Source organism: Chinchilla lanigera, unplaced genomic scaffold (assembly GCF_000276665.1).
Source record: "Chinchilla lanigera isolate Chin_1 unplaced genomic scaffold, ChiLan1.0 scaffold00075, whole genome shotgun sequence".
In the NCBI taxonomy this organism is placed as follows: Eukaryota; Metazoa; Chordata; class Mammalia; order Rodentia; family Chinchillidae; genus Chinchilla; species Chinchilla lanigera.
Window position 1 is genome coordinate 10,987,582 of NW_004955476.1, and position 22,421 is coordinate 11,010,002.

General features: G+C 52.6%; 1 protein-coding gene across 1 annotated transcript in view; it reads left to right on the plus strand.

The window, feature by feature from the left end:
* The window catches only part of Tollip (toll interacting protein), a 21,912-nt gene extending 359 nt beyond the window's left edge, over positions 1 to 21,553 (plus strand). Inside the window, exons 2-6 of the mRNA XM_005401793.2 lie at positions 7,992 to 8,141; positions 10,486 to 10,668; positions 11,388 to 11,540; positions 12,581 to 12,671; positions 18,863 to 21,553. Of these exons, the coding sequence (XP_005401850.1) occupies positions 7,992 to 8,141; positions 10,486 to 10,668; positions 11,388 to 11,540; positions 12,581 to 12,671; positions 18,863 to 19,077 (792 nt within the window). The 3' untranslated portion in view covers positions 19,078 to 21,553. The remainder of the gene's footprint in view (positions 1 to 7,991; positions 8,142 to 10,485; positions 10,669 to 11,387; positions 11,541 to 12,580; positions 12,672 to 18,862) is intronic.
* The last annotated feature ends 868 nt before the right edge of the window (positions 21,554 to 22,421 follow it).

Genomic DNA, 22,421 nt, shown 5'->3' on the forward strand with positions numbered 1-22,421 from the left:
CCAGCGCTGAGCGGGGGAGGCCGGCGCTCCCGCCCTCGGGTCCCCACCCTGGCGGACCCCAGGTGGAGGGGCCGCAGGAAGAGGAGGTCCCCGCCGTGAGCGTCCGTCGGGAGGAGGCCCCGCTCTGGCGGCCCCTAGCCGCCGGGTGAGGAGGGCCCGCGGCGCTGATCGTGCCCAGGTGGAGGGGCGCCGCAGCCCTGCCCGTCCTCCGGAGGCGGGGCTCCCACCCTGGTGGCCCCCAGGTGCAGGAGGCGTGGCCCTGACCGTTCCTCGCTGGAGCGGCCAGAGCGTGGGTGGGCCCCGGCGGGGAAGAGCGCCATGCAGCATCAGACTCCAGATAAGGCGGCTTTCTCCGCCCCGCGCACAGAGCAAGGGCCGTGGGGACCCTCTCCGGGGCCTGGTTCGTGTCCGTGTGCACAGCCTCAGTTTCTTCATTTGCGAATGAACGAGTAAGAGCCTTGAGCTTGTAGCGCCCTTCCAGCTGGAGTTCCTCCTGAGGGCTGTCTGGGTTTCCATAGTGACGCTGTCGTCCCTGCAGGACAGCTGGCACGCAAGGTCTCTGAGGGCTCCTGGTGGGAATGACGTCTTAGTGGCTCCCTGAGACTGAGTGGGGGTGGGTTGCTGAGAGCAGTGCCTGGGTGTGCAGTAGGCCAACAAGGCTCTTCTAACCTCCTCCGTGGAGTCCAGCACTCAGTGTACTTGAGAAGCCCATAGTGAGCGGGACTCCTTCCCGTTTCGGCTGGGGGTTGGCAACCTTGTTTCTTCCATGAGAGAAAATTCCTTGGCGTAGACTTTCTTCCGAGTTTGAGAGAGGTACTTTTTCTGAGAGCTTTGAAGCTCATCTCCTGACTTACTACACTTGGTGTGGCTGCTTTCCAGAGTCAGTGGAGAGAGTGTTGCCCCCAGTGTTCACTGTTTCCTTCTCTTTGTCTTTAGTCCATCCCAGGGAAGGACAGCAAAGATTGGTGGTGTGGGCAGACCAGACAAGCAGGGGACCTGGTGCTTCCTCTGTAGAACACAGGGTATGAGGCAGGTCGGATGGCCCCTTCTTCACCATGGGGTCTGAGTGTCTGCTTTCTGGGGATTAAGCCTCTTATCTAGTGTGGGACTGAATTTGCATTCATAGGGCGATGTGCTCAGAGTGGCTGCAGTGAGCTGTCAGTCATGGTAGGCCTTCCCTGTTGCTGAGGGAGACTGTCTCTGGTGCTGTGGCTACCAGAGCTGGAATAAGTTACATGCTGGGATGAGTAATTGGGAGCGTCAAATAATGTTCAGACTTGTGGGATGTGTGGTGCCAAGTTGTGGTTGGTCTTGACTTTCTGCTTGTCCGGTATTGCAGAGATCACATAGGCTCGTATTTATGTCATAGGCAGATCAGGTATTTTAAGGTCACCGTTGGTGCCCTATAAGTGAGGTAACACTAGGTTTGGGCTTTAAGGTGTTAGCAGCTGGGGTCTTGAGTTCCAGTGGTACTCAAGGAGTCCGTGGCTTATCCATTCAGCAAAGAGATTGACCACAGTGTTCAGGACAGTTGTGATAACAGTCAACTTGGCAGATGTGTAACATAGGAACAGATGGCTGCATTTGGCAGATCAGGTGATCCAGGCAGTGAATTACATTACCATCAGGTCTGTGGTCTAAATCACAAATCAGGTGCTGAGTTTGTTCCCTGGGCTGGCTAGGTACATCTGTTTGAGGTACTTCATCCAACTTGAGACTTGAAGAGGGAACAGAAGCGCGGGGTGGGCTGGGAAGACTACCATTGAAAGCAGAAGGATTTGAAGATGGAGAGGGAGGAGGATGCTGGGGCTACATACCCAGGTGTGGAACTGTCTCTTGAGCTTTATCTAGGTACTACACACTATTTTTTACTTTTTTGGGGAGACACACCTGTTAAGCTTCCACCTTTCCCATTGGCTGCTTCACCTAGAATGAGTGCTGCAGCCTCTCTGGATTCACTGACACTTGTAAAGTTCTTTTGGCAGTTGCTGTTTACTCCTGTACTCTTTCTGTTAGTTGAGCGGGGTCAGTATGAAGATAAACGGGGTATTGGGGGGTAAGTATGAAAATAAACGGCGTAAGTATGAAGATAAACAGGGTATTGGGCTTCTAAACAGAAAGAACCTGTGAGCAAGTGTGTTTGTCCTGAAGTAGTACAAGGCAAGACAGAAGCCTGGTTCTTTGTCCCTACTTACCAGGGACAGATGAATGAGTTTTCTGTAGTTTGTGTTGGCTTTCTCTTTTTTTGAGTGTCATCATGAACCTGTGGTTTTTCATGGCTTCCACATCTGAGTTAGTGGCCTGTGCATATGCTGCTGGGGTGGGTCCTGAGCAGGCAGGGCCTAGCTTACCAGCAGGCCTGTGTCTGTGTGTCCCAGTGAATGTCTGATTCTTGGATTCTGGAGCAAGGTTACTTGTATGTACAAGTATGTTATTACTGTGTCTTCCTGTAAATCAGACTGTGGCCATGAAATTGTGGCCTCACTGGCCTCTCACCTTTACTTATTTTATCTGATAGCAATATGGCTCCTCCTCCTTCCTTTTAGGGAGCATTTATTTGTCTGATGTTTGTTTTCATTTTTTTTACTTTAGGCTTTATTCATTGTTATGTTTGAGATTAGTCATCATCAACAGCATATAGCTGCATTCCTAAAAAGCCAATCTAAGATGTCCAAGTCTCACTGGAATATGTTAGTTTTATTTTTATAGTTACACACACACTTTTAACACTTTTGTGCTTTTATTTGCCCTACTTACTCCTTTTTTACTCTTTCTTTTGGATTTTTTTAAACATAGGTTTTTAAAAATTCAATTCACACATACAAATTCAGTTCACTAGAAATTCTCTACTTACTTGGAAAATGCGTAGCATATTTCTGTTAGTGGTTATCCTGCACATTTTAACATGCAGAGTTATGAGGATCTGGGGTCAAGCATATCATTTGCCTCTCAGATTGGTGCAAAGATGGGCCAGCCATGCTGCAATGACCTCCTCCCAGCCCAGGAGCTCTCTTCCTGGTGTGTTGTGTGCAATGTGTGGGACGTCTGCCCCTGCTGACTTCTGGCCCCCTGCTGCTGAATCCATTTCTGTTTATCTTCCATGTCACTTTTAGCTTCAATCCATTGAGTTTTTTGTGTAAATTATCTAAGACTTTAAGTGCAATGACAGCTCTCTAGCTTTGGGCAGGTTGCCATTCACAATACCTTTCCCTGTGGACTCTTGTGGGGATGGGCCAAGGCCCACAGGCCCAGGGAAATGGCTTGAACTAGTGAGCTGCTGGGTGCTCAGGAGTCAGTTCTCATTCCTCAAAAATCTTTCTCATTCCTGTGGTCAAATCCCTGTACTAACTTTACTGTGACACTATCTGGACGAGTGAGCTAGGTGCAGGGGTTTTTTTTTGGGTGGATACTGGGAATTGAACTCAGGACTTTGCATTTGCCAGGCAGGCACTGCACAGCTGAGCTATATCCCCAGCCCCCCAGGTTGTTCGTGTCCATGCAGGGGACCCTCCAGGAGCAGAGAAGGGTGTGGCCTGCTGTAGAGGTGGTGGAGAGGGACAGCAGCAGCTTGTCTTGTGTTCAAAGACTGCAGTGAGCTGTCCGAGCCATGGGCTCCAGGGCAGCAGCCCCACCTGGCTCAGCCAGGACACACAACACTCCAACACTGCCTGCTAGTTCTCCCTCATCCTCCAGGGTCTCACTGGTGCCACAGCTTCAAACCTCAGTGACAGTCGCTGCTGTCCCCTCCCCATGTCTTTCCTGCACTCAATACCCAGAGTCCAGCAGCCTTCGTCAGGGTTGTCCCAGATGCACAGACACATTTCTTCCTGTTGCTCAGGCCAGAAGCCTGGGACAACCTTTTCTCCTCCATCCAGCAGGAAGTCCAGTGGGGTTCTGCCCTCTGGGGATACCAGGACTGGAGTCCCACAGCCTCCCCTCATTCACTGTCCCTGCCCTCAACTGTGGTCAGGCACAAGGCAGGGGCAGGCGTACGGCTCAGCCTACCCCACCTGCTGGCCTCTCTCCAGTGAGGATCGTGAGTGTCTCCTGGGATCATTTTGCAGGTACAGGAACACTCCTTGTTGATGCTGTCCTGCAGATATTGTAGTTACTTCTGGCTAGGGGAACCTGGTGCTCCTTGGTGAGGTGGAGCATAGTAGTGCTCACAACCTGTGCATTCCCATGCACTGGTGCCTGGAGGAGGGGTTGTTGGGGCTACACAGGGGCTTAGAGTTAGTTGCTAGTATTGCACTCACTATGTTCATCTTTACCTTTAAGCAAAACTGTATTTAAAAAATATATTACAAGCTGGGTGTAATGGCGCACGGCTATAATCCCAGCACTCCCCTCAGGAGGCTGAGGCGGGAGGATTGTTGCAAGCCTGGGCTACAAAGTGAGCTCAAGGCCAGCCTGAACTGCATAGCAAGACCCTGTCTCAAAAAAAAAAAAAACAAGAAAAAAAGAAAAAAAATTACGTACCCATTATCTAGATTAATCGTTTCTTTTTATGTTCCCAAGGATAAAAGCATGGATGTGAACCAGGATAAAGCATATATTTTTATGTGGCCATTTAAACATTTCCTCTCTCATAAAATGGCGAAAATACATTTTGGAATTAGCACTGAATTTTGAAAATGCTTTTTTTTTTTTTTTTGTCTTTTTGAGACAGCTTTTTAAGCTCAGGCTGGCCTTGCGTTCACTTTATAGCCCAGGCTGGTCTTGAACTCACAACAATCCTCCTGCCTCAGCCTCCCAGATGCTGGGATTATAGGTGTGTGCCACTACACCCAGCTGAAAATACTTCAAAAATGCACATTTACTGATGACGTTCTCCTGTGCTGTGTCTGACGTGAGAGGATTGGGGTCATTGCCTGGGCTCACCCATATCTAGGAAGCAGTAACTTTGTTAGCAGTGGCGGCTTTTCATATGCAGAAATGTGTCCTCCTTTGGATGAATTCATTCTAAATTGAGAATTCATCCAGCACTTGCAGCAGCAGGCAGACCTGGCTTTCAGTGTGTTGCATAATCTGCCTGAGGAAGGCTGAAGTCTCTCCCTCCCCTTGTCCTCCCCTTCCCTCCCCTCCCCTACTCCTCAATGGGTTAAGTTGCAACTTTTCCTAATAAGCTTCTGATTTAGGAATAATTTTATGTTTAAGGAGAGGCTGCAGAAATGGTAGTGTCTTTTTTTTTTTTTTTTTCTTTTTGGGACAGAGTCTTGCTCTGTAATTCAGGCTGGTCTTAATTCACTTTGTAGCCCAGGCTGGCCTCAAATTTGTGGAAGTCCTCCTACCTCAGCCTCCTGAGTGCTGGGATTATAGGCATCCCCCAGTTCCAGTGCATAGCTAGTCTTGTGTGTCTCATCTAGTTCCCCTAGTGTTACTGTCCGCATCTCCGTGATAGCCATGAAGCTGACTTTGTTCTACTCTTGTTGGCTCCAGATTCTGCTTGTTCCCTGTTGCAGCACCGAACCCGACATCTACTTTGCTTTTGACCAGCATGTCTCTTCTAATCTGGGACTGTCTTTTGCAGCTCCCCTTGGCTTTCAGGATCATGGATTGGATCTGGCACACTGGTCTGAGCTCCCTGGTGCTTGCTTGGGGCATGGGCCTGGCCTGATCCCCTGGCCAGACCAGTATGGGTGACTTCCTCCTCAGTTTATTTTTCTGCCCTTTTTTTGCCAGTCACTGTTTAGCTCACGTTATAAAAGCCTTCCTTACCTATTTGTAATTTTTTGGTTAAATCCTTGTTGAAAAATAAAGTGATTTGAACTCAGGACCTCGCGCTTGCAGTGCTGCTGAGCTATACCCTCAGCCCCCAGTTTGATTTTTATTTTTTGATGTATTTTCCCCATTAAAAAATGGTGCTTAAAAAAAAAAATGGTGCTACTTTCCAGTGGAAACTGAGGAATATAGTACAAAGGACTCCTGATGCCTACAGGCCCCATTCCCAAGAATGGAGCAGAAGAAAAATAAAGAAGGAAGGAAAAGATCCTCCAGGTGGCCTTTCCCAACCCCTTGTCTGCTGCAGGCCTGTGACCACCCACATCCTCACCTGTCATAGGGTACCTGCTGGCCTGGCTGTCCAACCTGGGGTATCCTTAAGGTACAGGCCTTTTGCCAGCATCCCTGAAGGTATGGTGTGTGGGTAGACAGTTGTGTCTCAGGTAAGTGAGAATTTGACCTGTGTACATTAATCCTGAGCACTTGGTGGTTGTGTCTTTTTCTGTAGAGTAATCCATTGATGGTACATAGCCAAGGCTGATGGGCAGGATCGGGAAACGGAAGACCACAGGCCTTGAATAAGCTTGGGGACAGGTTGTCCTTGACTGTTGGGCCTTGGGTCTCTTTGGAAGGGTCCAGCGTTTCTCATGTGCCCGCAGGAGCTGGCACTTGTCATGTCAGGACTCTTCCCAGACTGGCTAGCAACCTCTGAGCTGCATCTCAGAAAGCGTGGCCCCAGGAGAGGCTGCAGGGCACCTTGGGGAGTGGCAGTCCTGGCAACGATGGGCCTCACAGGCAGGAGCTGCATAAGTGAGGGCTGCGATCCCTCCTAATCCCTGCCTGTGCTCGCCCTCCAGAGCACGTAGGGGCATGGCACTGTCCTCCGTGGGAGTGGCTTCTCCAGAAGGAGGGGACACAGACACATTCCATGCAGACAGGTATGAGGAAGCAAGCACGGTGGTCTCTCTGGTGTGATTCATCTCTGTGCTCTGGAAGCGCTGAGATGGGGAGACAGGAGAAGCCAGACCTTCCAGGGGCCACCCAGAACCCTTGGGGATAGGTGCTTTCCCCGCTGTGGACACCCCCTGTGGCATCTTTCAGCAATATACCTTGCCTGGCTCACATCCGCAGCACTGGCCTCCTTCCACGCATGCTAGCTGCCACGACCACTGCAGGTGTCAGGGGCTGCAGCCCTGCCTACCGAAGGGCTTGAATTCCTCCACCAACAGCTAGCCCCCATGCCCACAGGGGTGTTTGGGCCTGATGGACTCTGTCATTGCTCCTTGACATCCTAGGCATTCTTGCACATGACCCTCTAGACAATGTACTCTGTACAAGAAGGCGCCGTCGTTGCACCGTCGTTGGCCTGTCTTGCTGAAGCTACAGACAGCCGTGTGCTCACCCCTGGGGTGGCCTTCACTGCCTCTAGGTCCTCAGCCCCCAGGCAGGTGGGCTGTTTCTGCTGCCAATGTCTTGCTGTAGAGCCACTGGATGCCTTCCTTAGGGGCACATCCCTGAGTCTCTCTCGTTGGGCGCCCTGTGCCCTGTGAGCTATGCTCAGGGCCTCTGCCCTGTGAGCCTTGGCCAGGGACACTCCAGGAGTTGCTGCAAACCATTGCTTTGGTTTCCTCCTGTTTTTCTGGATGACTTTGTTTTTTTCAGAGGCCTTCTAGTTTCTCCCAAGACTCCTGCTCTGGGGAGTGTTCCTGAGGACCCTCACTGTCAGGCAGTCTGGTCATCAGGGTTAAGTGAGAAGCAAAGAGCAGATTGGTGGGGCTTTCTGAATAAATATGCTTATTTTCTTCCAGAATCAATTTTGAACTGTTTCAGGTGGAAATAGTTGTTCATAGGACAAGGGTTTTTGAAGTAACTTTGGCTCCAAGGTTCCAAGTTCATCTCATTTATGTGTTTAACCAAGTGATACCAAAGTTCACAGGTCTTGAATTTAGTTGTGGTCCAAGGAAAAAAAAAGATCATGGACACAGACAGGGAGTGTGTGAGTCCTAGAAACCATTCTCAAGCCTTACTTGAGAATAGGAGCCTGGTGTTATGGGCTGAAGCATGTTCCTGCCCTTCCCAGGGCTCTGGCTTGTCCTGGGGCAGGGAAGCCCCAGCAAGGGTCTGATGGAAACTCTCATTCCTTGGTCCTCATTTGTAGGTGGGGAAACTTAGGAGGCAGGGCCCAGCCTCGGCTTGATTAGGGATAGGGGTGGGCTCTGGCTAGTCCCTGCACTGCCTGGCCACTGACGCTGCCCCCTCTCTGCCCACAGGTGTACATTGGTGAGCTGCCGCAGGATTTCCTCCGCATCACGCCCACACAGCAGCAGCAGCAGGTCCAACTGGATGCCCAGGCAGCACAGCAGCTGCAGTATGGAGGCGCAGTGGGCACTGTGGGCCGCCTCAGCATCACTGTGGTGCAGGTGGGCACTGGACTGCCCTTCCTGATGTGGGGGCTAGCACCAGTAGGGAAGGAGAGAGGCAAGCTGAGCTCAGGTGGGGAGTGTGGATTGTAGCCTTTTGTAGCATTTCCCGTGTGAACAAATGGAACTTCTCTGATGCTTATGTTTCCAAATTCATATATCTGCTGTTCAAAACTAACATATATGAAAAATATAGTTTCCCAGAGTTCTGCCTGAAGTAATTTAAAAATTATAACGAACATTAGTGGACATCTGCTCTGTACTAGGCACTGTTTCTCCCCAAGGGAAATGTCACGGCAGCTAGGATGCTGATGCTGCCCAGGGCCACATCAGTGACATCTGCTTAGTTGCACAGTTCTGTCCTAACCAGGTGTGCCTACGAGTTACCAAGGGTCTTGCCTGTGAAAACCAAAACATGTCATATTCAAGCTGACTGTGACCACCCAGAATGTCCTGCAAAGCCATAGACGCAGGACAAGTGTGAGGAGTTGCATGACTTTGTGCAACAACCCAGATGCAGGTGGCAGAGATGTCGCCATGGCTCTGTGAGGAACATGCGGCCCTCACCCTGCTAAGCTGCACTGGTCCCTGTGAGGAGTTCATAGCCAGCCACCTTTCTTCATGACTCTGCTCCAGTACTTGGCCACATGTGTCTAAGAGAATGTACTGTACCTGCTGGCCCACTTACTGCTGGGTGCCACTGTGTGCTGTCACCTGGTGGGGCATGGTACAAGTACAGAAGCTGGGCAGGCCTTGAGGTGCCCCCAGAGTGCCTGCTGCCTCTGGCAGCCTTGTTCTTGTGAGCTCTGGAGCCCACCTCAGCCTGCCTGTCTGCCTGCTCTCGAGCTCGCACAAGTGCTGGGGAGAGATGTTCTGGTCCTCACGTGGCCTCCTGGTCGCTTTGCCTACTGTCTCCCTGCTTCCCTTTGGATAAACCTTCCCTTGGCATCCAGGAGGCTGCCTGCATGGTACCCCTCACCCTCCTGTGATTATCCTCTACCCTGAAGAATACCCAGGAGCCTGATTCTAGCCCCTCTTCCAGGCCAGACGCCCAGGGGAGTAGCCTGCAGCCCCATACTCATGACTACCAGTGTATGGATCTGACAACAGCTGGACTGCTGGGCCCTCAGGACCTCCAGGTGCCCAGTGTCCAGCCCTTCTTTCTCCCAGTTTCAGTAGGTGGCAGCTCTGGCCTTTGGGAAGCTGAAGCCCAAAGATTCTTCTCCATTCCTTCCCCCTATGCCCTGTCCCTGGGCACAGACTTTGATAGAGTGTGGCTGTGTGCACTAACGGAGATGCAACTGGCGTGGCGTGGCAGGTGGTATGCATGGCGTAAGGAGAGGAGGACCAAGGCTCTACTAGTGGCTCATGGAGGAAGGAGACCAAGGGAGTGAGTCACAATCCAGCATTAGACATTCAGGAAAGGACACTTTAGCAAGGCCAGTGGAGGTTGTGCTCTTGTGGAATTGAGGGAGAGACCCGACTCAGAGCAGGGTGTGGGCCAAGAGTTGCACTGCTGCCCATACACATAAGGGCCCCAGTGGTTCCACCGTGCCATACCTGGTTTGGCTAGGTGTTGTGTTGTGGCCATTCTGATAGATTTGTAGGAGTCTCGCTGGGACTTGTGATTTGCATCTCTTTGGTAGCCAGTAATAGTAGGCATCTTATTTCAGATCAACTCTGAGTCGTGTGCTGAGCAGATTTTGTTTTGTTTTGTTTTTGTTTTTGTTTTTTTTGAAACAAGGTCTCACTATGCAGTCCAGGCTGGCCTTGGACTGGAGGTGATCCTCCTGCCTCAGCCTCTGGAGTGCTGGGATTACAGGCGTATGCCACCACACAGTAATTTTGTTTTCTGCATCTTCACTCATTTGTAAAGGTTCTGGGTTTTGCCCCCTGTAACACAGTTCACAAGCAGGCCATCTGCTTTGGAGTCCTGGTCTTGACGACTGTGACTTGGAGACCTGAGGCACAGGAAGACAGTGTCCTGTCCCTGTGAACTGAAGGGCAGAGCAGGAGTTGCAGGAGGCTGAAATCTGGGACAGACACCTCCAGGCCCTTAGGGCTCTGGGGAAGCTCAGCCCTGGGTCATCCTCCTTTCTGTCCTCCTCTCAGCCTTGTACCATCAGGCGTGGCTTCAGATGTTTCTGCCAGGGTTGGAGTGACCTTTGCTCCTGGTTTCCTGGGAAGCAAATTAGCTGCATATTCAGTTGAATTTTGGTGGCTGAAGTTCTTGGCCCAAGAAATGTGGCAGTGGACAATCTGAGGAGGCCTGCAGCCTAGCGAAGCACCCGCCTTTTCCTCTGGTGGTGGGCACTGCATCTTTCTGAACTTGGCTTTATTTCAGGCAAAGCTGGCAAAAAATTACGGCATGACACGCATGGACCCTTACTGCCGCCTGCGCCTGGGCTATGCCGTGTATGAGACACCCACGGCCCACAATGGTGCCAAGAACCCTCGCTGGAACAAGGTCATCCAGTGCACAGTGCCCCCAGGTGTGGACTCATTCTACCTGGAGATCTTCGATGAGGTGAGAGGTGCTTGTGTCTTGAGGGGCAAGGTGTGGTGTGCTCCATCATCTGAGGCCTGCCACATAGCCAGCATCTTAGTGGCTGGGGGACAGAGTGCAGCTTCCCCTCAGAAACATCCCCAGTGATACCATGCTGGGCCCTCTAGACGCAGTAGATAGTATTTGTTCATAAACAGGCTGAATGTCAAGCGTGTCATGGGAATACTGTTCTTGTTAGCACACACTGCAGGCCTCCAGGAGCAAGCCCTGTCAGGAGCCTGTGTGTAGCAGGTTTGAATGCCAGGCAGGAGCCCAGGGGCTGAGGAGGCACCCTCAAAACTCAACTCTGGTCCCTCAAGGACCTCTCATGGGAGGGCTAGACACAACAGGGCTAAGAGCGGGAAGGGTAGGGGCCTCCTCACCACTGCCCTCTGCTTATCCTGTCCCTTCCTCCCCCTGTCTGGAGGGGAGGAGCTTGTGGGAAGGAGGTTGGGGCTGTGAGTGGTAGTCCAGTGTGTACCTCCTTCCTTTTTGTGCCCTCCTACCATGCTTGGGTCTTGGGGTGGAGCAGCAGTCCTGGAGGTTCTCCCTCCTGTCCTAAGCCTGGCCTGCACTAGGTGGTGACTTGGCAGCAAGGGCAGAGCCTTGATTGAGCAGGAACTCCTGGAAGGGTCTAGGGACCTTGCAGGGGAAGTGCCTGCCTCTGCCGTGACGTGCTCGCCTCTCTCTTGCCCCCTCAGCGCGCCTTCTCCATGGACGACCGCATTGCCTGGACTCACATCACGATCCCTGAGTCCCTGAAGCAGGGCCAGGTGGAGGATGAGTGGTACAGCCTGAGTGGGAGGCAAGGTGACGACAAGGAAGGCATGATCAACCTGGTCATGTCCTATACGGTGAGTCCCAGGCTAGAACGGCCCTGGGGTGGTCAGCCATGGCCTGCTGCATGGCTTTGGCCCTGGGGCCCATGGGCCCTTCCCAGGGCCATAAAGTGGTGCAGCATCATGGTGGGGACACAGGGCAGTGTGAGGACCCTACCGTAGGGGTCATGGAGCAGAGACCCAGGTGTGCTTGGCAGTCACCCACTGATCTCCATCCTTCGAGCAGGGCAGCTCCTGGGGCCTTTGGGGAGGGCACAGACAGGTAGGTTGGGGCTCTCTCTTATGGTGTTGGGCAGGTGCTCTACTGCTAAGGTACATCCTCAGCCTTTTCTATTTTTATTTTTTTTTTTTTTGTCTTTTTGCGACTGGGTCTTGCTACACAGTTCAGGTTGCCTTTAGCTCACTTTGTAGCCCAGGCTGGTCTCGAACTCATAACTATCCTCCTGCCTCAACCTCTCAAGTGCTGGGAGTACAGGTGTGCGCCACCACGCCAGGCAACCCTTTTTAAATGTTATTTGGGATCTCACTGAGTTGCCCAGGGTAGCCTTGAACTTGTGATCCCCTGCCTCACCCTCCCAGGTAGCTGGGATTATAGGTGCTCACTGCTGCACCCAGTCTGCTGGGTCTTTGTATCACCTTTTCTTTGCCCCTGTGTGAACAGCCCCACGCAGCAACATCCTCTTGCAGCCTCACTCCTTCCCTGTGTTGAAGTCCTGGACATCAGCATGAACATGCACTTGTTCATCACGTCTTAGTATGAGGCACATTCGTCTGTGACTAGAGCTTTGCAAGCTGACACCTGGGCTGTTGTGAGACCTCCCAGTGCTGACATTTTCTCTCAGGCACCAGACTGTGAAGCGTCCCCACCAGCCTGCTTCCTTGAGTCTCACTCTCCCAAACAGAGCACCCAGTCATCATTTTCTGCTCTGCCTGCCAGGGAGGTGGTGCTGGATGTCAGTGGGGCACACGTGAGTCCTGGGCTCCATGCTCTCAGGACTGTTACAGCAAGGCTGGAGATGAGATTCTGACCCCACGGTCACCTTGGTGTGTTTCAGTCACTGCCTGCTGCCATGATGATGCCGCCCCAGCCTGTGGTCCTGATGCCAACCGTGTACCAGCAGGGCGTCGGCTATGTGCCCATCGCAGGTGTGTTGCTGTTTCTCCTTTGTCAGGAGGCCTGGGGCAGAATGCGGGGTTGAGCTAGGGTGAACCTGAAACAAAGGTCCTTTTAGAAAGCAGAGTCCAGTGTCACAACATATGTAGAAACCAGAATCTGTTCCCTAGTTGTTGGCACCTGTGGAGAGTGAAATTTGTGGATATGTGGAAATGAGATCTCTAAGTACGTGTGTGTGCAGGTCCATGCGTTTGAAGCCCACGGTCTTGGTGGAGCACACCTTGGCTTTGAACGAGTGCCTTCTGTCAGGATCGTGTTCCTGCATGAAACGGCCATTTGCAGCACAGAAGCCGTCATGTTAGAACACAGCTTTTTATGCCTTTGCATCCTCGGATTTCATGTTAACCTCTTGGTTACCTCAGCCATGGCTGGGGCAGCACCCTGAAGCCATACCACTGGCCAGGTATTGTTTCCCGGTGTTACCCAGCAGGCAGGGGAGACTTTAGCCTTAGGCACAGAGATGTCAGGGCTGGCCTGCAGCCCCGTGTTGTTCCCTGCCAAAGTCTGGGAAGCTGAGGTCCCAGCAGAGGCTGATGGTCCCACTACCCCAAGGGGACCAAGCCAGAGTCTAGGGCAGCAGGAATGGCCAAGGCAGGGGGCAGTGGGGGACACTCCTGGCCCTGTGGCCCCTGGTTGCTGTTTTTAGCAGCTGAGCAGTATGGGGTATCTGGGGTCCTGCCAGCCAGGGCAGAGAGATTTGTCAATGCCCCTAGCTATACTAGCGTCCAGTTGGTGCACAGAAAGCCGAAGGAGTTAGGACCTGGCCTCAGACCTGCCAGCCCCAAGCGGGGGCAGTGCTTGGGCACCCCAACTGTGTGTGCATTTGGGGGCTTCTGCTGAGCCATAGCTGCTTATAGGAGTGAAGGGCAGCACTTGGAGAGGAGAGGGGAGGCCTGGCACCCACAGGGGACCTTGCAGTGCTGAGCGTGGTAGGAAACCACCCAGTTAACAGATGACCTGAATCCCTAAAGCAGCACGGTGTCTAGTGCTCCCTGAGACCCTTCACAAAGGACAGCAGAGCTAGAGCAGGGGCGTGGGGACTGCAGAGGCCTGGGGGAAGCTGCCGGTGATGGTTTGACTCTGTGACAGGCTCCTGAGTCGGAGGCCATGCCCTCCTGCACCGCCAGCTCCCACAGGGACTCCAGGTGTCCCTCGACTTATGGCTACCCCAGCCCAGCCTGTGGCTCAGTCTTGCCTCTGAGTCCCTGTCTTCCTGTCATTGCACAAGGGCCACCCCACTCCAGCACAGCCTCAGGCCAGCTCTGTGTATCTGCAGAGACAGCACAACTGCATGGGGTCAGGGTTTGACATATCAGTGTGAGGGACATGGTCCTGTCCCCTTCAGTTACCAACACCTGAGTGTACTTGGCTAACGGAAAGTCAGCTTCTAAAGAGGAGAGGAAAGTTACTGGCCTGTTTATTCTCTGGATCCTGTCCTTCATTCTCTGTAAATGCCTTTAAAATTTGTCCTAAAGTGTTTATTTGAAGAAAGGCTAGGTTTCTTTCTAAACAGAGACTTTGAACTTTTCTTTTGATAGACATTTTAAAAGTTTGACAGCTCCTGCATACTGAAAAGTTAAAAGAGAGAGCAAAAGATTTTTCTGCCAGAACTTTGGGAGACTGTGGCCCCTCACCCCTTACCCCCACCCCATGTGTCCCCTGTAATCAAGGACATTCCTCTGCGCAGTGCAGGCGAATGCACCAGCATGCATGTATTGCTGGTAGTACTCACCTTGCTCTGAGGAGGGTACAGGCCGGGCCTGGTCCCACTTTCATCTGTCCAAGCTGCTGCCCTTTGTCTACCATCCTGGTGGTGACCTGCTGCTGCCTAAGGAAGCTGCTGTCCTTCGTCCCTGCTGTTGACAGCGTTTGTTTGCGCAGGGTGAGACGTGACTCTGCATAGTGGTAGCTCACCCCAAAACATTTCCTTCGTGTCCACATGAGGTGTTTCCTGTTTCTCACAGACTGAGCTGTCCACTACAGGTGTTGCTGGGTGGGCTCACAGATTGTTCGGCTCCCTGGGCCATAATGTTACTGTATTACTTAGCTTGTCTCCCAGAGGGAGTCCTTCAGGTGGGGCTTTCTGTCCATTTGGCCTGTCCCATGTCCATTGAGTACAGTATTTCCTGACTGGCACCCCAGGAAGCCTCTGTCTCCTCGTGCATTTCCTGTCTCCACCCTGGTCTTACCAGCTTCTTCCAATATCCTGGTGTTTGGTAGTTGAGACTCAGTTCTAGAAGTCTCTGAACTGTTGTTTAGTGACCTTAATAGTGTTTAGAGGCTTCGTTGAAAGTTGGGTCAGTTTTCCCTGAGTCGTGTGAGTCCTGAATATTTGCAGTGGCAGGACTGTCCTTCCAGAGCTCCAAAAGTGCAAAGCTTAAACTGCATGCCCACTCACACATTTTGTGCTTTGGTCTGTTCTGCAGTGAAGGCCTCGAGCCCATTACTCTGGGGTACAGTGCGTGGTGACCTGCCTGGGCCAGAGCTGCCACCACCAGTCCCACAGGAAGAAGGCAGCACAGAGAGGTTGACTGTCTAGCTGGTCGGCTGCCAGCCCATCCACACCTGCTCCGTGCCAGGCAGTAACTCGCACCTTGGAGGCACTGGCTGCCTTGGTGGTCCATTGGGGAACCCTGTCCTGGCAGCCCGAGGGCCGTGGCACAAGTGCCACAGTGAGTTGTTTGTATCATTGAAAGCTCTTCATGTTCACCATCAATGCCCTAGGGTATGTGCTCTCGGGTCACAGCTGCTGCCACTGCAGCAATCTGCTTTCCAACCAGAAGCCCACATGTCCACGGCTTGGATTCCGGGAGCCCGTAGAGCCAGGGGGTCTTCCTCAGTCTTTTCCCTCTTGCTTTCCCAGAGTCCTGGTTGTCACCTCACAGAGTGAGGCTAGGGTGGGGAATGGGGCCTTGGCGGTCAGAGCTTTCCTGCTGTTGCTTATGGCCCGGGGTTGTATTTGTATTTATGGTACTGGGGATTGAACTCAGGGCCTTTGCATGGAGCTGCATCCCAGGATGCATTTTTAAATTTTAAGACAGGGTGTCACTAAATTGCTAAGTTACCTGGTCTCAGCCTTGTGGTGCTGGGCTCACACTTGTAGTCCTCCTGCCCCAGCCGCCCGAGTGGAGTGATGGAATTATAGTGGCACGCCACCTCGATTGGTTTCTCCTTCCATTTTTTTCCCCAGTGTTTGGGTTACCAGATGAATGAGTTTTCATCAGAACGGAGATAAGTAGTTAACAGGCATCACATGGTTGAGGAGGGGCTTGACCTTGACTTTGGAGAAATGGCTGAGGGGTGTGTGGAAAGGTGTGTGCAGTGCAGACTGTGTTCTCCCAAGGAGATCAGCGTCGTGAACCTTGGCCTCTGCTGGGTTTCTAAGTTCTGGAGGCAGGGAGCTGTAGTGTGCTGCTTAGGCTGGTGGCCTGGACAAAGCCTTGGGCTGGAGAGGTCAGGCTATAAATGTGGGGCCCGGTCTATATGTGTGTGTCAGGAGTGGTAACCCTGTGTTACAGTGCAGAGAGGCAGGCAGCACCCACTACACACTGTCTGTTTTGGGGAAAATGACCTTGTCTAATTTTCCTAATCCTCTGGGCTGCCATTCTGCTTCCTTTTTCCATGCAGCATGGAAAGAGTTGATCAGAAGGTTAACGCCTGCTGCCTCCCCAGCGGGGCCTCTGATAACATCCCAGGTGAACTCCGAGCTTGGATCCTCCCACGTGCTGGGAGCTACAGCTCCTCCTGCTGTGGCCACAATGAGTGTTTGTGTCCGTGCCCTCTGCACCTGCATTTCTCTGCAAGCCTGGAGTGCTCAGCTCTGGGCGAGTGCACATCGGCACCGTGCATTGTGAATCCGCAGTCAGCACTCTGCAGTGCGTGTGGTGAGGTCATGTTTTCCTTGTGGTGCACCCATGAAGCTGTCTTGCATCTGGCTCTGTGGGCTTCCTTCTGGCTGCAAGAGGCTCCTCAGAGCCCTTGGCTGTCAGGGCCCTGCACTGTGTATGGCTGGGCAGTAGCCACCAGGTTGCAGGAGCCCCGTGTGATACCCATTGCTGTCCCCCAGCTTGTGCTGGTGTGGCCTAAGGGGTTAAGCTGGACTCCTCCCGCCTTGGTCTTCCGGGCAGTGTTCTGTCTGTGTGGACAGTGCGAGTGCACTGTGTCCGCGCAGTGGGCAGGGATGGCAGGGTGACATCGCGGGGAGCGTGGGTTCTGGCTCACTGTCTCTTGTGGTTTCTTCTCTGCTTCTTTGGCCCAAGCCCCAGGGACCTCACTGGAGTCCAGCCGAGGCTGCAAGGCTGTCATCCATCCTTGCCTGCCATGTCCCCAGCTGACCACTGATACATCTGCTCCCACAGTCACCCAGGGTTGGGTGAATGATTCCATGTTCAGTCGTGGTGACGGTCAGGTTTGGGTCAGGAGTGTGCATCCCCTGTCTGCACAGTGGTCCGATCCCTGGGGTCTGTGAGAACAGGTAACAACAGAAGATGCCTCAGCCTCCCTCCTTCCCTCACACACTATCTTAGTCACTTTTCCTGTTACTGAGGCAAAATACCTCACATCCAAAGTTAAAGCAGAAAAGGTTTATTTCAGCTCACCGTTTGTAGAGGTTTCAGTCCATAGCTGGCAGAGGGGCACGGCAGGAATGGCATCACAGAGGAGAAACAAGCAGAGGACAGCAGAATAGCAAGCCAGCCTCATCCAGGTTACCTGCCCTTTGGGCAATGCCACCCACACCCAGGGTGGATCACCCTTAATCCCAGCATCACACCCTACATCCAGCCAGCTCTGAAAAACCCCGCCTATAAGTGCTTGAGGCTTTGCGGGGACATCTAGACACAAGCCATCCCACCCACCTAGGCTGGTGAAGACTGGGGAGAGCGTAGGCTGGATGCATGGGCACAAGTTTCCTGACACCTTCGTGTGGACAGTGTCATGTCTGTGTGAGGCTGCCTAGGTCCCTGTGGGACACGCTGCTGCCTCACACCTGGGCCGGGCAGCACCTGGGCTTTGTCCTCTGAAGATGGCATGTTGTCCCCACCTGACCTGATGTAGTTTCCTTTCTCCTTGTTACAGAAAGACCAGGCAGCAAGGGATGACGGTGCCACAGCCTTCACCTGTGAGGTGTGGTGATGCCCTGTCTTGGGTTGGGCAGACAGGTATTGGGCATAGGAGAGTGTTTGGCGGAGGTTGGGCCTAGAGGGCTGGAAATGCTGGCTTTCTGCCCCTTCCTGTGGGCACAGTCATCTCCACTGACTCCTGTTACTGCTCTTTTTTCTTTCTTTCTTCCTTTCTTGCTTTCTTCCTTTCCTTTCTTGCTTTCTTCCTTTCTTCCTTCCTTTCTTTCTTTCCTTCTTTCTTTCTTTCGAGACAGGGTCTTGCAATACAGTTCAGGCTGACCTTAAACTCACTTTGTAGCCCAGACTGGCTACAAACTTGCATCGATCCTCCTGCCTCAGCCTCCCAAGTGCTAGGGTTACAGGTGTTCCACCATGTCTGGCTTCTGTTAGAGCTCTTGATGCTTTGGTTCAGCTGGTATAGGAGGCAGGGTTCAACTTTGTGTGCTGTCTTCTGAATGTAATGAGAAAAGAAAAGCCATGTCCCTAAGTGATGACTCTGCCTCACACTCTGGTGGGCCTAGTGGGGAATATTATTTACACTTTTAAAGTTTAAAGAAGTAATGGCATTGTAAGCTGTTGTAGCTTTTCAGAGAGGAATGTGCATGAGGACTCTGTGACATGTGGTCGCTCAGTGTCACCGCACTTCTTGTCCTGGCCTGCCTGTGTCTTCTACCCTGAGGGGTATGTGGATTTGGTAGGCTCAGCCTGCTAAGCTCCTCTGCGAACTCCACCTTCACTCTTTCATTGCCTCTTCCTATGACTGTGAAGTAGCATAAATGAGCTTTGGAAGATCTGGCTTGCATCTGAGACAGAGAAAGGAATTTGGAGAGGGCATTGCACGCGGAGAAGCCCAACCTTGCCTGCTGCCCGCGGTGGTTGTTAGAGGCTGCCAGCTTCATGTTCCTGCAGGGTCCCTGTCTCATGAGGCCTGGGATGGCCTCTCCCTTCAAGGAGGCTGGGAAAGTGTGGTTCCTTCTGCAGCACAAGCCAGCCTGCACTTTTTGTCACTGATGTTTTCATCAGACTTCCTCTTTCGTTTCCAGGAATGCCTGCCGTCTGCAGCCCTGGCATGGTGCCTGTGGCAATGCCCCCACCAGCCGTGACTGCGCAGCCCCGCTGTACAGAAGAGGACCTCAAGGCCATCCAGGACATGTTCCCCAACATGGACAAGGAGGTGATCCGCTCCGTGCTGGAAGCCCAGAGAGGGAATAAGGATGCTGCCATCAATTCTCTGCTGCAGATGGGCGAGGAGTCCTAGACCCACCTGTTGCTCTTGAACTCATCACCCTGGGTTCCCTGGGGTCATCTTCCCACCACCTGTACCCTCTTCCACAGACACCTGCGTCCCCTCCCCACTTGTTCTCAGGATGCATGTGGGTCTTGGTTCCCAGCAGCCCTCTTGACTAGCGGTGGGGTGGGACAGCTCCCTTCTCATCTTCGGTTGGGCAGTGGTGGTGCGGCTGTGTCACTGCATGGACCCACGCACCTGTTGCTGAGGATGCACATCTCTTTTCTCATACTGTTCTGGAAAGCATTCTTATAGAAGGCCGCCCCCTCCTCCAGTGTGTTAAAAGCTGTCGAGCGTCTTTCTGAGATATCGAGTGACGCAGAGTCACTTGGCCTATTTTGGGTGGACCTAGTGGCTTACGGCACACAGACTCACATGCACTGGTTTATGGGCCGTGTTTAGAGATCTTAAGCTGAGCATTCGCATCCCTCCCTGATGCTATTGAGAACGTGGGCCTCTTGCCTGGCCAAAGCTGGCCTGCCTCTGCCTTGCCCGGGTCATGCAGGCTGCACTGTCCCCTGCAGACCGTGCTGGTTCCATAGGTCCTGTCCCAGCTTCTCTTCTCAAGAGGGCCTGGGGTGGCGCTGTGTTTCCATCCATGTTGGGGCTCTCTGTGCTGTGCACCAGTGCTGTTGTGCACTTGAGGGAAGGAGGAGTAACCCAGTGAATGTTCACAGTGGAATCCTTTCTGAGGCTGAGCTACCTGCACCTGGCTGCCTGGTCGCTGCTGTCACCTCTTGGGCTGCAGACAGATTTAGGGGCAGATGGGCAACACCGTATTATAAGACTCAGAGCCTTGTGGGGCGCTTCAGAAGCAATGCACTTTAAGTAGGACACATACCGTTGGGAAGCCCATGTACCCTGGCATGTCTTGGTGTGTGGTTCCACATGGAGTTGCAGGTGCTTCTCATTCGTGCAGGTGTTTGTCTGGACGTAAGAGCCCACTGACATGGGCATGACAACCAGACCTAACAATTTGGACTTCCTTGAATGATTCAGATTGAGGAAGTTAGTGCTTAAATTTCAGTCTTTTCCCCCTCTAAAAAGATAGGGAAAATTTTAATGTCAGCTATAAAATATTGCTTTCTACCACCAATTGGGGGTGCTTTTGTCAAATATTGTTCATAAATATTTATTTTTGTAAACTGAAGGAGAATGGGGTGGTGGCACAGGTGGGATGGTGGCACTGGGTGCTTTTCTTTAGTTGTGAATCGTTAAAGCTTTTAATCTCATGATAGAGAAGAAAGACACCAATGTTTGTTAAGTAGATTTGACCACTCACTTTAACAAGCCAGTCACTGGAAGTTTTCATTCCAAGCTGCTGTATGATCTTGTGCCTGTAGCAGGCTCCCTGTCCTAGGGAACAGGTGTGTTGGCAGAGTGGGGCTTTCCCCGGGGGTTCTGTTAGTGCCATCAGCAGACATGGCCCAGGACAGCAGAAATCTGCAGCGCCTGCTCCCAGGCCCAGAGAAGACTGCAGGTGCCTGCCCTCTGCCTTAACGTTGCTGAGGTGCCAGCGCTGCCCCCCTGCTTGTGCATGGCTCTGTGGAGCATGTCCTGGAGATGGCTACCAACCTGGAGCAGCTGCCATGGCCCAGGGAGGCAGTACTTGTGTCAGGGAGCCATAGTTTCCAGATGAGTCTGAACGTACTGCGATCTCTTTCCTTTTTCCTGAACACTTTATTTTTTTAATAGATCAAAGACAGATCCCATTTTGTAAGGCCTTAGTCAAATAAGATCCCTCACCCCTCGTTCTGTGCTGCTTCCTGTTTGAAGCTTGTCATGTGGCAGCCTGTCTAGTGCAGTGGGAGGAGGCAAGGCTTTCGTGCCTGCTCAGGAGCCTGAGCGTCAGTATGATTCACTCAGCCTACTCTCGTGTCTTGTGTCTGCTTTGGAGTGGTTTGTCCCCAGCTCGTAGACAAAGACCGTAGTGGATGGGGGCAGGCATAGATGGGAGCTGAGCCCTTGCTGGGTCTCGCTGCTGCTCCTGTCCCTCTCTCTGCAGAGTCAGGTTGCTAGCAAAGCCCCAGGGATGGCAGTGGGAACAGCCTTCCTGGGGCAGGTGTCAGGGCAGGGCCTGGGCCCTTTTTCTTCTAGGCAGATGCTGGTTGGACATGGAGCCTCCGGGGCATTGTGGTCTGATGTGACCTCCAGGTCTGTCTCACCCTGCGAGTGGTGAGAGCAGTGTTTGCAGGGTTCTGTTCTGCCTGTGCCCTCGCCAGACTGCCCCTTTCTCTTAGTGACACTTTGGCATTTGCTGATACGGGTGAGGTGGGTGTTGGTGGGAATGATTCTCAGAACTTCTGTGTTCTTGGAGGTTATGTTCAGGGGGGTCCATGTCCAGATCTTTCTTTGGTTGTAAAATACATTTCTACTTTTCAGCCTTCTAATTTAATAAGTGGCTCATATGAAAATAGAGAAATAAAGTCCTCTAAGAGAAAGTTTACCATTCTTGTACCTGATGTTTTGTGAACATGGCTCCTAGCATTCAGGAGTGACACACTGGTCAGGATCACAGGTTCACTCGTTCATGACTTGTCCCAGGACTTCGTGAAGGAAGACTTAAGTATGAGTGGGAGGAGTGGCCCACAGGAGAGGCTCGGGGCCTGAGCGTGCAGCAGGGGTGCTGTTACCCCAGAGACCTGAGGAGGGGATTCTGCACCATTTCTGTGGTGGTCGTGCGGCTCCTCCTGAGCGTCTTCTCATTACTTTGTTCTTACACTTGTAACTCCTCTAGGCCACCACGTATGACTCCCCTGCTTGGTTGTCCCATGCTCAGGGGGCCCATGGAGCCACAAGCACGCGGGTGTGCCCGGCGCCTGCTCACCGAACCTAGCAGCAGCCCACCATATGCTGCTGTACACCTGGCAGGGCAGGCAGGGCTGACAGTATATTGGTCCCGGTGTGGGGGTCTCTGTCCTTGTAACCAGAAGTCACTGTGTGCAGTGGTGGCAGCTGGCATGGCTTTGTCCACCCAGCGGGCATCTCCCCTTGATGCAGGCAGTGGGGTATCTGGGATGGGCCATTCTGGGCAGTAGGTGCCGCTGTTGTGCTAACTGGGGTCTCATCCTGAAGGTGGTGTTCCTGCTAAGCTTGTGGTCTTCCAACCATTAACTTGAGACACCATGAGTGTCTTTTACCCAAAACAGCTGACAGAGTTGAGTCGGTTTTAGTGTTGGGCATGATGTGGAGAAGCAGGCAACAAACACTCTTAAGCTCCTCTGGGACCAAACACCAAAAGTATTGGGGAGAAGACATGAATATTCTGTCTTTATGTGCCGAGCTGAGTGCGTGAGAAAGTGGAGGAGGTCCCC